The 16,083-nt window shown below is 39.1% G+C and overlaps 1 protein-coding gene across 1 annotated transcript; it reads left to right on the top strand.

Moving 5' to 3' along the window:
* The first annotated feature begins 6,787 nt into the window (after positions 1–6,787).
* Positions 6,788–9,669, top strand: LOC140163490 (uncharacterized). The gene is made up of 2 exons (XM_072186804.1): positions 6,788–8,072; positions 9,656–9,669. Exons 1-2 carry the CDS (start codon positions 6,788–6,790, stop codon positions 9,667–9,669), a joined length of 1,299 nt encoding a protein of 432 aa, XP_072042905.1.
* The last annotated feature ends 6,414 nt before the right edge of the window (positions 9,670–16,083 follow it).

Here is a 16,083-nt window from a genome sequence, read left to right on the forward strand (position 1 = left end):
TATGCAAAGTTCACCTAAAGCATCCCCAGTATCAGATGTCTAACGTGCAAAGAAATTGAAGCTTACTGAATTACGGCGTTCTATTATTAAGCAAGGAGTAACTACTTACTATAAATGTGTTATGGTATTTACATCTTCAGATGTAACTAATGTAATATGTGCAACTTACGTGTCCATGTACTTTAATACAAATAAATCAGGTAAAAAGAGAAGGAAGTTCTGATCAAATACTGATTGTTCGATGTAAAGTTCAACTCGAAGCTTACTGAAATCCTATATAAATGAAATGAGCAATGTGTAAGGTAACTTTCTGATGCAAATATTTGAATATTTTGGGGTGTTAAGAAAAATCAATGTATAAGGCTAACAGGTTGGTGGGTTAGTTTGTGAATAAGGATGATGTGCGGATGAGGGTGTTTTACTTAAAAGAATAGCATACAGCATGGTTCTCTTGCTTCTTCAAACTAAGTTATTATACATCTTGATAGCAACAGACACATTATAAAAATCAACACTCAGACGCAGAAACAAGCAAAAGAAAGTCACTATGGACATTCTCGATCAACCTTGCTTATGGTTTGATGTTTACTATATTATTTATACCTTTCCATCCATGTGGTATCATATATGAAATACTGAAAAAAGAAATGAATCGATAATTAATGAAAATAAATAATGCAATTATTACCTCGACTGAAACAAATTGCGATATGTGTCCTACAAAATACCTCGATAGATGTAGACTGCACACATCAGATCAAACAACGAGCTGATTGTCAAATGTGATTGGGGTGTGGGCATCGAAGCACAGCCAATACCATTAAAATCTTTTAGAAAAATGTATCATATATCAATTATGCTCTACGACTTCGTATCACACCTTTGGCATTATTGTAAGCAAGTCATAGGTGATGCGATAAAGCAAAATCAGTTGGAAGTCGGAATTATTAAATTGTCAGTTTCTTATAAGATAGTTAAAGGCATTTACAAAGCTGGATTTTGCAGAAAGCCCCATTGAAACTGACCAACCAGTTCCAATGATATGAGCAATTAAAAGAATTCCTAAAACAACAGGAAAAAAAAGGAAATAGTTTCTTTGTTTTGCTATATCTCAAAATCAATATTTCCGAGTTCCGACTGATTTGATCGCATTTGATCCGACTGATTTGATCGCAGCACATAGTATATATCAATGCCTTTGACACCATTACCGATATTTCATGTTAATGGAAAAGTCTGCAATCCATTGTAATGTTGTGAACTAATGAAACTTTTAAGTTGCTCAACGTTGGTGACTTAACGATGAGCAATTGTTACCTAATCAATAAATTTAATCAATACTTGTGTTCTTAGTTAGGATGATATAATTATGAATTATAATCAAGAAAAGTTAAAGAGTTTAAATCTTCTCAGTTGTGGTACCTAATTAGATCATTAATGTACTTCATAACAATGTAGCACTATATTTTCTATTCTTTAGTTAGTTTTTATTTGAATTTCAGGAGAAATGAGCAAAAAAAAACCCCATGCAATTTTGCATGATTCCTGAGTTACCTAATTCAAAGACTTGGAAGAATACACTCGACTACCAAAATAGTGACTAGACTGACATGTTAAGTAAGATTTTCTGTTTAGCAGTAACATCAAGTAGCATATGGTTTTATTTTATCTCTAACATTGTGAGAGATTACACAGTTCATACAAAATCATTTATTACACAAACAACACACAATTTCCTACACGAGTTGCCTTACCTCAAGCTTAACATGCTTTTAAGGGATGATTGATTCGTTCACGCTCAATCCTAGCAGCTTCTGTGGTTAAGTCATATATACATTAAAGACTGTTTGTTCTTATTTTATGAATTACTGCGGATATAACACACTTATTCTTCCGTTCCAACAGAGTGTGAATGAATGATTAACTAACAACATCGTGGCTTATTCTCACCGATCACTAAAGTGTTGAGCTGGAATGAGTTCAACGACCTATGAAATAGGACTACTCTGTCAAAGAACTTGTTAATAGGGACAATAAACAGTTTCTGTCTTTTAAAATAATATCTAACTAGGATCGAAAATAACAATCCAATAATATTAAGGATATGAGGGTTAAAGAAGACCTAATAAATTGCTGTAAGTGTCCAAACAGACATAGCCCTCCAATAATGAGGAGAATTATATTTCTTGGTATGCTTGCAAATATTGAAAATCTGATACTGCCATTTTCTGATCCTTACAATGACTTATAGTGCCTATATAATATAGTCAATCAAGCATTATACACACAAACAGGCAAAACAGCAAAGACCATAAAATGCACAGGTCATGTACAAAGGTCAGTATGTAAGACAACGAATTATATATATTTAAATGTCTAAGAAGGTTTTACATACAATATTGCAAGGGCCAAACTAACAAATCAATTCATAGTTTGAGATAAGGTTGGGCAGATGAACCCAATGTTGGTTCATGACCGCCCTTCCAGAAATTGTATAACTAGAGAGGATATCAAGTTTGCGTGGGTACTTCTTGGTTGACCTGTGGTGATCTGGCTTTTGACAAATGAGAAGATGGGAAAATCTTGTGATGGCGTCAGGTGTATTAAACCACGTGTCTTGATTTCTATGCATGTGAGATTGCAAGTGAAGCCGTTCTTAAAAATGTCTGATATGAGATCGGTATATTTTGAATTTTGCGTTCATGCGTTTTATTAACCGATATCAGCCCAGCGTTTTGAGACCAGGATATTTACAGGAAGAATCCCAAATGGTGGTGGTAAAAGCCAAACATATCGTAATTATCAAGAGATCTGTGAAGTTGTGGTAGTGGCCTTTTTATGATGATTTAGAAGATGGTTAAATATCGAATTCTGGCGCCGTGTTAATCAGTTTTGTTGGAGAGAAAGAGTGCAAGAATTTAAAACGTGCATTAGAGTTTCCTGATGACCACAGAATCTACATTTGGTGCCAGATCTTTTACGCTAAGCCTTCTGCAGAAGGTTGGCAGGACTTTTCAAGTTTAACGTTAACAGTCTATTAACCAGTTATTGTATCCATATGAGCAAGCATGTGGTATAAAACATCAACACAATTTGTATTGACCAAGTTATTCATTTGTACGCACGAATCTACAGTGAAGCCGTCGAAGACCGAATGATGTTCAATTTACGACAGCACATTCAATTATCTTTCTTCTAACCAATTGCAAAAGTGACCTGTGTGCAAACTCTTATGTAAAGGAATCCAGGACAGCGATCTCTCAAACCTAGTTAATAATCAAAGGATAAATACTGCGCATGATTACAGTTGAAAGCTGGGAGCCCAGAGTGTAATCCAATACGCCTCATTTTGAAACAAGATGAGCTACACGCTGTTAGTTAATTAGGTAGAAGGAGGGTATCATTACTCTGTGTTGAGTTCAATGAAGAGGAGAAAGGGTGTCTTTAAATACATGACATATAACGTTAAAGTCGACAGCTAGAAAATGCGGTTGGCTGTATCAAACTGCCGAGTTCATGATTAAAAAGACTGTCATGTCAAAAACAACTTAATTTATAATAACAAGTTTTATCAATCTTTTTCTTAGATAGCCATTTTCATGAAGGAGGGAAACTAGCAATGCAACTCATTATGATGTAAAATTGTCATTGTCAGTAGGAGGGGGAGGGGCCTACTGACTCATTTCTGTCATTTTCTGTGTAAATCGACCCCAACCACCAAATTACACATAAAATCACAGAAATGCTGTGTAACTGCTGTGTAAACCTCCACTCTTCAAATCACAGTAAAATCACAGAAACCTGTGTAACTTCTGTGATTTTTTATCCACCAATTCTCACGGAAAATTCACCAGAATCTTAAACTTCCCCTCATTTCTCCGTGTAAAAAAAACACTCCCACCTCGATTCCCAATCCTCCCAAAAATTTACACGGAAAAAACTCCCCTGCATTTTAACCCACCACCAATCCAAAATTTGATTTAAAAAAATTAGTATATTAAAAAAATTTTATAATAAAAAATGGAAGCGTTTAAAAAATATTACAATATCGAAAAAAATATTACTCTCGAGTCAAAAGTTAAAAACAAGCATTTGTTTGTATTTTACAAGGATCAGTGGATTCAACTTAGTTACAAGAAAAATCCAGATAGATTTTTTGGTTATCATACGATGATTAATCGATATGATGGAAATTTGTGTACTGAACTTGGACTGCATAATCCGATTAAATATTCGAAAGAGCTATATTTAAAATACAAAGAATCATATAAAATGGCTTCTAAAAAATATTATGCTAAAAAGAAAGCAGAAAAAATCAATTTAGAAAAATAAATATTCTGGTTTAAAAAAATAAATTTGATTAAAAATAATATAATAAAAACAAGATGGATCTACCGATTTTACCCCCCATTCAACGCTTTCAGAATTGAAGCGAATCGTCAAAGAACATGGCTACCGAGGATACTCCAAACTGAAAAAGGAAGAGCTGAGAAAATTAATCAGCAAGCCTCCTCCGGATTACAAGGCGATTAAGGAAGCAAAAAATGAAGAAAGACGGCAAAGAGGAGAGTACACCAGAAAGGAATTAAACACGCTCGCAAAAAATGCCGGTCTCCGAGGATACTCAAAACTGAGCAAAGATGTTCTCAATGAGAAACTCAAGGAAAATTTCATCCTTTCCTCTAACATTCTCGACATCCAGGAACCTTCCAAAGAACCTCGTCATCCATTCAAGACCAAAAAGATCGATTCAGCTCTTAAAAACTTCGTCGAACAGTACACGATTGGTGGACACGATGGTTACGACCCCAACACCTTCTTTGCAACTGTCAAGCAAAGCATCATCAGCCTTTTTTCAAACAACAGACAGAAAAAAGTTCTTTTGGTTCTCAAGAAAAAGAAAAAAAAAACAAACCTGCAAACTGGTGAAACTGATGCTATAAGTAGCGCATTTCGTTCTACCACGAAGGAGATTCTAGCAGGTACGGATCTCGATGATTTTACGAAACCACGACGAGTCAAATTCTAGAGAATATCGCCACATTCCAAAACAGTGGGAGTGGTTGGATATTCAAGGAGATCGTATCCCTAGAGATTCACATGGCCAAGTACCAACCGATGCAAGGAGCTTCATATATTCCACTTCCAGAATTTCTAGCCAAAAGAAAGCGATTATCAATCTTAAAAATGATGATGATCAGTGTTTTAAGTGGGCTATTACTCGAACCCTCAATCCAGTTGACAAAGATCCAAATCGGATTGACAAAAAGCTTAAAGCAAAAGCGGATCTCCTCAACTGGGATGGCATCGAATTTCCAACTCCTCTTTCAGAAATTGGCAAGTTTGAAAGGAACAATCCAACAATTTCCATAAATGTAGCGGGATTTACTCCAAAGGGTTCGTGCAGAGACACAAAGTATGAATATCTTATCTCTCCTCTAAGAAAGAGTCCTAACATCACTCGACGAAAGCATCACATCGATCTTCTTTTGTTTTCGGGAAAAACTCTAATGGTGATGAAACCAATCACTATTGCGTGATTAAGAGCATGAGCAGACTTTTGCGTGGACAAGATTATAAAAAACATGCGAAACGATATTACTGCAGAAACTGTTACACATCTTACACTTCCGAAGAACGTCTAACAAAGCATGAAGAAGTTTGTATAAATAACGAGACCGTGTTAATTGAAATGTCTAAAGTAACAAAAGACGGTGATTTTCCAACTCAGTATTTTAAACACCTTTTCAAGTCACAGAGTGTCCCATTTGTCATCTACGCCGACTTTGAATCCTTTACGAAACCGATTCAAACCTGTCAGCCAGAAGTTCTTCAAAAAACAACAAAATACCAAAAGCACGAACCTTCGGGCTTTTGCTACTACATCAAGTGTTTCGATGATTCCGTGTACTCTCAAGATCCGGTTGTATACACCAAACAATCTGAGGATGAGGACATATCCCAAATTTTCGTGAACAAACTTGAGGAGAACATTAAAAAAATTTACGACAGGTTTTGGAAACTGGAAAACAATCCATACATACATGCAAAAAATATGATCATTAGTCCCAAAGAACAAAAGATCTACGAGAAGTCCACACACTGTCATATTTGTAAGAAATCTCTAACCCCAAGTAACACCGTTAAAGATCACTGTCACTTTACTGGAAAATTCAGAGGAGCCGCTCACAATCAGTGCAATCTTGCTCACAACCTTTCGGGTTATGACTCCCACCTTTTCATCAAAAATCTTGGTAAGACAGAGGGTGAAATTGACTGTATTCCAAACAACGAGGAAAAGTACATCTCTTTTAGCAAAAAAATCGTGGTAAATTCCTTCGTTCCAAAAAGAGATCCTATCGATCAGGAAGACACTCACTGCTATATTTGCGAAGACCCTCTAACCCCTAAAGACAAGAAAAATCCAACTGTAGCTGATGTGTCATTTCCTAAGAAAGAATTCTTAGGAGCAGCTCAAAAACTGCATTAAACCGGTCGATATCATATATGAAATCAGGTTTCTTGATAGCTTTAAGTTTCTGTCTGCTGGCTTGGATAAACTCGTAGCGAATCTTTCAAAATTTTCTGAAATTTCAAAATATTTTGAAGATGAAAGGTTAGAACTTCTTCTGAGAAAAGGAGTATACCCTTACGATCACGTCAACTCTCTTGAGAAACTTCAGGAAACTAGTCTCCTTCCAAAGAAGCGTTTTATTCCAAGCTCAACGAATCGGAAATTTCCGACGAGGGCTATCAGCACGCGCAGAATGTTTGGAATACCTTCAAGATGAAAACCATGAGGGAGTACCACGATCTGTATCTCAAGTCGGACGTTCTCCTTTTAGCCGACGTGTTCGAAAATTTTAGAAAAGTCTGCCTGAAAAACTACGAACTGGATCCTTGTTGGTATTACACGGCTCCTGGATTGTCCTACGACGCCATGCTGAAAACAACGGGTGTAAAATTGGAACTCCTCACGGATTATGACATGGCTATGATGATCAAAAAAGGAATTAGAGGTGGGGTTTCCATGATATCTACCAGACATTCCAAAGCCAACAATAAATACATGGGATCCGATTTCGATTCCACTCAGAAGTCCAAGTTCATTCAGTACCTTGACGCAAACAACCTCTACGGATGGGCCATGAGTCAACCGCTCCCGGTCGGTGATTTCAAGTGGATGACTCCGAAACAGCTAGACTCTTGGGGTGAAACCCCATGCATTCTTGAAGTGGATCTGGAATACCCTAAGGAGCTACACGACCACCACAACGACTATCCCTTAGCTCCGGAAAGACTCCTCGTGAACAAAGTGGAAAAACTAATTTCGAATCTGAACGACAAGGAAAAGTACGTCGTCCACCACGAGGCTCTGAAGCAGTACTTGGAGCTTGGTCTCAAACTGACCAAGGTTCACAGAGGGATAAAATTCCGAGAGGAAGCCTTCATGAAATCATACATCGACAAGAATACCAGACTTCGAACAAAAGCCAAATCGGAGTTTGAGAAGGATTTCTTCAAATTGATGAACAACAGCGTCTTTGGGAAAACGATGGAAAACATTCGAAACAGAGTGAACGTCCATCTTGTAACCAGCCTAGCCAAAATTCGGAAATTAACCTCAAGACCCAACTTCGACCGATACACCATCTTTGATGAAAACCTTGTAGCGATTCACATGAGAAAAATCAAACTGTACTTCAACAAACCAATATATCTCGGAATGAGTATCCTGGATATCTCAAAGACAAAGATGTATGACTTCCACTACAATTACATCAAGAGGAAGTATGGTGGAAGGGCAAAGCTTTGTATGACTGATACCGACTCACTGACCTATGAAATTCAGACTGAGGATTTTTACACTGACATTTCAGATGATGTGGAAAAGATTTTTGACACATCCAACTACCCAGTCAATCATCCGTCGAAAATTCCGACCGGAAAGAACAAAAAAGTTCCCGGCATGTTCAAAGACGAAGCCGGAGGAAAGCAAATCACCGGATTTGTTGGTCTTAGAGCAAAGTTGTACTCTTACAGAATGCATGAGGGAAAAGAGGAAAAGAGATGTAAGGGTGGCAAAAAAGCAGTCGTTGAAAGAAAAATTACCTTTGACGACTACGAGCGTTGTCTCTTCGATGAGAAACCTCTAATGAGAAAGATGAATGTGATTAGGAGTTACAAGCACGAGGTGTACACTGAAACCATCAACAAAGTTGCCCTAGATCCGCACGATGACAAACGAATCATACTTGAGGACAAAATTCACACACATGCACACGGTTACTGTGTTGAAAAACTTGAATAAGAAATTTTACTTCAAAACTCTGTCGGTGGCAACTGTGTACCCTCGGGTACTATCATAAGCTCCTGTCTAACAAACGCTCTCTTTGGTGCTCCCTTCGACAAATAGTACAAAATTGGATCACCCGGTGTCCTCACGATACTATCAACCGTGTTAGTTTCCAGAGACCAAATGGGATCGGTTGCGCGTCTTCTCTCACCTCCCTCCAACTCTCCGGGAGCGTAAAGATATCTCAATCTCACGTTACCTGGAATTTCAATCTCATTTTTTAACTTCTGTGGAGCTGAAGACATCGTTTCAATCTTTTTTTTCTTGATATCATCAACCGGTTTCATTCCTATCAGCCGAGTCTCTTCGCTGTTCAAAGCTCTGATCACATCCGGAAGCCTACCCACCCACTCGGTAGACCTCACATTTTTCCGACCACGAGCCTCCATCAGTATTTCCTGCGAGTACTGATGACCAAACAGTCTTTCAGCCAAAGTTCTGTTGAATCTTTCAACAATTGCCTGAGCTCTATGTTGACCAGGCATCCCTCTTCTGATATCGACCTTGTGCTTTTTCATCACTTCGTTCACTTTGCCCATGAATTCTTTTCCAGGATCGACCTGCAGAAGCTTCGGCCACTTTAAAACTCGAGAGTAAATTTTCTCAAATGCCTTAGCCACCTCCCCAGATTCCTTCGAGCTCAGAGGCTCAGCTTCCTTGTATCTGCTCGCGACATCCACCACAGTCAACGCGTACTTGTAAAGCTTTTTTCCTTTATACTCGGTCTGTCGTGAGGGAGAAACAACAAATCGGCTTGATGAACTTCATTAGGTACACTTACGTTAAATTTTGCTCTGGGAATGTACTTTGGAGGTGGTAGGTAAATTTGCCACTGAGTCTGCTTTTTTTAAAAATTTCTAGCTTTTTCTTTCGTCACTCCAGCCTCTTTCGCCAGCTTGTCTATTGCAGAAACACCCTTCCAATACCCTCTTGGACTGTAGTAAACCTTAGACATTTTAGTTTCAGCCATCTTTTATTTTTAGCCCCGATTTGAAAATAAAAACAGTTTAAGAAAATCCTAATTAATAAAAAAGCGAACAAAATGGTGAAACAATCAAGCATAACGAAGCAAATATTTGAAAAATTGTATGAAGAGCAAAAATTGCCAAATATTTTAAAGTGGGTTGAACTAGAAGAAGGTGGAATTTATGAAGTTATCAAGTTTGAGTTTATAGAGACTATAATCGGAAAATCCGGTGTCATCACCCTTAGTGATGACAACCGGGTTTGGAGTCCTTCACTTCTAACTAAAACACTAGAGAACTTGAACCTAGATAATTTCTCCACTCTTCATGTTAGACCCACGGGTCTAAAAATGAGTAAATCATCGGAGAACATGTACCACAGTTTTGAACATGTAGTAAAACCGTACGGCTACCACGAGCCTAAAAATGAGTAAATCATCGGAGAACATGATGAAGACTCAGACTAGTCGTACAGTCTACCGTAACCAACAAAAAAAATCCCTTTAGACATTCAGTCTAAAGGGATTTTTTTATTGTTACAAAATGAAGTGTACGAGTATATATAAGCGTTGTTTTTGCAAATTGTGTAAAAAGAAAACTCGTCTCCGAAAACGGAACAAAAAACCGATTTGTCTATACGGTACTGAATTTAATCAGTTGTTTAAAGAACCCGCGCAAGTGCAAAGCCTACCAAAATGTGAAAATTGTAACTCAAAATACATGGTGGGTGACGTGTGTTATGATTGTGGTTTTGAAAACGACACGCCTCTTAACGTGAACTCACCACGAGTTGACATCGACCAAATTCGACAACCAATAAAATACTGCGAAACCAAGATCAACCAGTTTGAAGAATACATCGAAGTCTACAGTGGAAATGTTACGAGTACTTCTGAGATTTTGATCGACGAGTTTGTTAAAAAAAATAAAAAATTGTTCGAGTCCTTGAGTAAAAAAGACTTAGTCTTGAGATCAGACCCAAACACCGTTCACAAGATTTACTACAAAGTTACGGGTAATTTTCCCGTCGATTTTTGTCATGATCGGATTAATTTGTTATGCGATCTTGATAATATACTGAAAATTTATCTACAAAATAAACCCAAGAGAAAGAACGAAGAAATTATCCCGTAACTCTCGATGATTTTCCAGAGATTAGAGGTTCAGCTCCCACCCAAATACTTTTATCCAAAGTATTTGATAGCGACCACACCGGTTCCGAGCAATCCCAGCCCGAGCAAAGCTAACTCCCCATTCTGAATCGATTTTGTTTGATCTTCGTCAAGATACTCTCCATCATAAAGATGTGGTTCGGGTGGAAAAGAATCCATCAAAATTCCCGTCAAATTATAATACTGTCTCATCGCGTCATCGACGTCCGAAAAGGTTCTCTCCGCATGACCCTGTTTTTTCAACTGATCGTTGATGTAATCTATCCTTGAAAGACGCGCCAAATTCCAAGAATCTCGGTCGTGCTGAAGTTTCTCGAGAGCGAGATCGTGTCTTTTGCGTTCTTCCGAATTATTAAGAGAGTTGAACAGATAATTGCTCCCTGAAAATGCCAAAGCGTTAACCAAGGCTCCACCAACCATGAATGCGATTGACGCCATTTTCTCTTTATTTTTACAAAAAAAACCCTCTTAGCACTATCTGTGCTAAGAGGGTTTTTTAATATACCTACCATAGGCAGAATGTCTACCATAGGCAGAATGTCTACCCCATAATTTCATCCGGAAGAATTCCTTGATTCACGAGCCAATCTCTGAGCATCGTAGCCGAAAAGACACTCAAAGTCAACTTTCCGATATCCTCCACATCAAGCTGCGAGAGATTAGCCGGTTTCCATTTTAGGAACTTTTTCATAACGAACGAGTTAGCCCATACACCGAGGCTTATCGTTGCTGCGTGATACGCGCCGTTTACGATCATTTTTACGTTTGGATTGGTTTCTGCCATCTTCTTTATTGTAACTAAAATCACCGAAAGGATCGACTTTTGGTTGACTGTTGACTGCTGTGGTCACGGTGGGTGGGCTTTCAGTCGTATCGTTTAAGGTAGACATTCTGCCTACGGTAGAATACACATATGCCACTATCCCTCCAACAACGACGACCGCTCCTCCAACAAGAACTGGACTTGACAACCAGTTTGACACGGTTGATTTTTCTGAAGGTGTACGTGACGTTTTGTCTATGGTGGACGGGTTCTCCCGTGTCGTTTCCTCTGCTTCATAGGCTTTTAATTTTGCTAATTTTTCTTTGTTTTTTACGGCTAATGCCTTTCCAGCGGCAACCCTCTTTGGGTCTTTGACTTTTGCTTGACTCACTTTTGCTATCACCTTTGCCGACTTCGCGGATGTTGCTGTCGCTGTTGACATTTCCACCTTGGACGGAACGGATTTGGTTTCTTGATCACTCATCTTTTATTATTAGAAAAAAATCTGAGCACCATCTGAGCACCATCTGAGCACCATCTGAGCACCATCTGAGCACCATCTGAGCACCGTCTGAGCACCATCTGAGCACCGTCTGAGCACCATCTGAGCAAATTTGCTCAGATATCTGAGCACCATCTGAGCAAATTTGCTCAGATATCTGAGCACCGTCTGAGCAAATTGTTCAAGTACTATGAAAATCCAACCAAAAAAAAAAAATCAAGAGGAATAAATACTTCCTCTTGATTTTTTAGTTTCCAGGATCTTATTCAATACTTGGGGAGTTGTTTACTGTGCACTCCGCTTCTGGAGAAAAGTCAACTTTTTTAACACCGTTGCTAGTTAACAGAACAGCATCCAACGGAGCTAGCATATGTCCAAAACGATGATACAGCCCACAGGTCCCTTTGTTCAGAGCTAGATCGATGAAGGGCCCTTCGTTCAGAGACTCTTCCAGAGCATCGCGATCGGTAATCGCCAAATTTTTTGGAAGGAAGAGTCCGACCAAATTTATGTAAGCGGTAACGAAGTGCTTTTTCATCGATCTGGTCACTATCCCACCCATGTGAGCCTCGTATCTGCCGTAGAGTCTCGTCAGACTTTTTTGATCAAGCCTATCAATCTCAGTGGAGGTTATGGTCTTTCCCAAATACTCTTTGCTTTTTCCTGCCTCCACTACACCGATCAACCGTTCCCGCAGTTGTTCCGTTTCGTTAAACTCCGTGTTTACAGGTTCCGTACCGTCTAAGGTAGACGTTTCACCTAAGGTAGACGTTTTGCTCAGGGTGGGCAGAACGCCCGCAGTCATCGCCTCGTTAACTATATCTTCAATTTCAGTCATGATTTTCTTTATTTGATTACAAAATTTACGTCAGCGAGTATTTTTTTATTTGTACTCAAATCCTCTGGGTGGATGTAAAAATAGATTTAATTTCGAATATTGATTTTTTTCTAGTTTTTTATTCAATGCCTCCCTCTTTTCTTTGGGAACTACTTTGTTCTCCTTCATGATGGTGACGAAATCATCTTCATCTTTGCAATAGAAGATAGACAGCCATTTGACCTGTCTTCTAATGGTTTTGGGAACTGCCACGTAAGCTTGAGTGAGCATCCAAAGAGAGCAGTTATTGTGTCTGCCGGAACAAGCGAGTTTTGTTAAAACGCTTCTTTTTTTGTCGATTCCTTCTTCGGCTATGCTATCGTCGATCAGAAACAGAACCTGGGAGTCATCCATTTTTCCGATAGTTTCCCAAAATACCTTGATCGCTAATTGAAATTGATCGTCTTTGTTAGGAAACCATTCTTCTGGATCGACCATAAATACTTGGTAAGGATTATCAAAATCCACCGTCTACTACGGTAAGTCGAATTATTAACCCAGTTCGGACAGATGATCACTATGTAAGCAAAAAATCCACGATATTCGTTTTCTAATATATTTAAAACATGCTCGGTTTTGCCGGACATGGTTTCGCCCGAGATTATCGCCGAGTGCGCGTGTTTTGGAAACATCTTATTTTTTAGTATTTTACGCTCTGCAATCTTCCGGCTTCAATATTTACCTGCGCATCCTGTATGTAGTACACGTAAGCGTTCAACGCTCCTGTAGCCTCGGCTTCTTTTTCAATTTCAATCTGAATACTCTGACTAGTTCCCTCAATTCTCCTGCCAGATCCATGCAACGTGTCATCATCCGTGGTTCTCATGTCCAACCAGAGCCCATACTTGGTCGTGAGATAATCTGGTAAAATCACATCGGCCAATTCCGCTTCTTTGATCGTGTGTGGAACGGTTCTGTGTTTTCCATCCGCAAAGTGCTTTTGAATTTCTTCAAAATGGTGGTGAGGTAACATTCCGCTCGCATACAGCTGGTTTGGGTGCCCGTCTAGAGTGGCTGAGACTTTTTTGATTTTTGGGTTGTATAATTTCTCGGAATCTCGAGCGTAATCGGCTCCTCCATCCGCGGGATCTACGAAAAGAATCAAAATGCCTTTCATGGATTTAGCCTGTGATGCCAGGGCAATATTCCAGACGGTGTTTGATTTGTCCAGCGACTCCTTGCTGTGTCTGATAACTCTATCGTACATAACCACGCTTTTTTCATCGTACATGTTTCTGATCATCGTCGCCGTCTCTCGTGAGCTTACCACATCAAACTCCAGGTGAATGTTAGAAATGGAGTAACTGGCAGATGTGTCTGTGGAAACTACCACTTTCCCATAGTTGTTAAAAGTTAGTTCGTAAGAGAGTCTTTTAACTCGAACTGGAAAAATGGGTTGTGGGAACTCAGCATTTCAAAGTCCAACGGGATGCAGAACATGTTGTCAAAAGCCTTGTCCACGGCAATATCCTTGGCGTCGGCACCTTTGTCACCGGCATCTATTCTGTGCTTACGCCCTGCTCCAGATTGAATACCCTGATAGACGGCATTTGATCGCTCCTTGGTTGTTTTCCAAAGATCTTGATAGCACAGGAAAACGTCAGCATCGTTCAGGGTGTATATGCTCTGTCCTTCCAATTTGACCTCAATTTTTGACACTATCGCTCTGCCGAGATTATTTACGATCGTTCGATTAACATCTTGGTTTCCACCAGCCGCAGAATTCAAATCAACATTGAATGAAAGTCTGCTAGTTCCAGGGACTATGACATCATATTTTCCAAGGTCTGGGAACCTCACTGTGAGGATTCCACCCTGATCGATAGTACTTGGAACGTGTGTGTTTCGAATGCTGCGTCGATCATCATTGATTCCTCGTGCATTACGAAGTTGTCGGTATGGATTCAATTTGTATCCGTATTCGGTTGCCATCTTTCTTTTTATTAATACAAAGTTCATTCGGGAAAAAGCGTAAAATAAAAAAACAAAATGGCAGAAGGTGGATTTAATGATATACCGATAGATCGCATTGGTAATGAGTTTGACTCAACTGTCGGTGAAACAACTGGTGCAGTTGGTGGGCTTTCCATCCAGGGTCAGGCAGAGACTGATTTTGGAGGTGGACACATTGAAACAACAGACCAAGGACGTAGAGGAAGCGTTGAATGGGAAGGCGTTGACCTCACTCAAGAGGATATCGATTTCGTGGAAAGTTTAAATCAACGACTTAATGCTCTTAGCGGTGATAGAATTCGCTCTGGAATTCCAGAACCTCCAGGGGAGTTTCTAAAAATACAGAAAGATATTAATGTAAAACTTTCCATACCTTGGAAAGAGTATGTAAAACAAAAATTAAAACTAAGATTTGAACTCGATACAGATAATGTTGAGGAAATAGGAGACACATTTCGGAAGGATACAAAATGGTCAATTGAGGACGATACTATTTTTATCGAATATAAGGGTAAAAAAACCAGACTTACCGTAATAGGAAATCCGCGAAAATTTCTAAGTATTGATTATATTAAACAAAAATATGGTGTAGGAGGTACTACATTTGTAAAAGAAACCCTAGGTGTAAAGGATTTCATTAGCACTAGTAAGAAAACACAACAACAAGCTAAAAGGACATCGGTTAGTGTTAGAGATGTCCCCACACTATCCACCACTCCAACAGGTAGACCAGCTGCGGCTAGAGTATTACAAGGTCTTCAAAGAACAAACGGTGATATAAGCGAATTGGGAGTAAACCTTATAAATGATCCCATTGCGAACCAAGATGAAGTCAGGAATTTTTTGAATGAACAAGGACAACTAAAAAAGCTGTCCGATAATTACGAGCATCTTGTCGAAAGAAGGGATAAAAAAGTCACCGAACTAAAAAACTTGAAATCCAAAGGCGATCGTTCAGTTAGTTTCGTTAATCCAACATACGAAGATGATCTGGAAGGAGAACCTCTATTACCCGTAAGCGAAGAAAACGCTGAAAGAGTTAGAGAACTGGAAACAGAAATTGAGGATTTTGACAAAGCTATTGCAGACCAAGACGTCAAGGTCAGAAATTTGCTTCAAAGTTTGCGAAATTCTATCGAAAATTTCATACATAGCGATGGCCTTTTGCGTGATAGAGTTAGCACATTATTTCGACAAAAGGGGGTTACTATTGTATCGATTATAACCGCAGTTAGTATGACAATATCAAAAATTATTACATCGATAATTGTGGCAACCAAATCAGCAATTTCAGCCGTCACTCTTGCACCTAAGCCTGTGCCTCCAAAACCAAAGCCTCCAGGACCAGGTCCGGGTCCAGGGCCAAACCCGGGTCCAGGGCCTCCAAAGCCGAAAACGTGGACGGATTGGTTCAAGAATCAACTGCAAAAGATCGCGAATCTTCTATTAAAATTAGGAGAGAAAGCCTTGATAGCTCTTCCAGGAGTCATCGGAG

The sequence above is a fragment of the Amphiura filiformis genome, chromosome 11 (assembly GCF_039555335.1).
Source record: "Amphiura filiformis chromosome 11, Afil_fr2py, whole genome shotgun sequence".
In the NCBI taxonomy this organism is placed as follows: Eukaryota; Metazoa; Echinodermata; class Ophiuroidea; order Amphilepidida; family Amphiuridae; genus Amphiura; species Amphiura filiformis.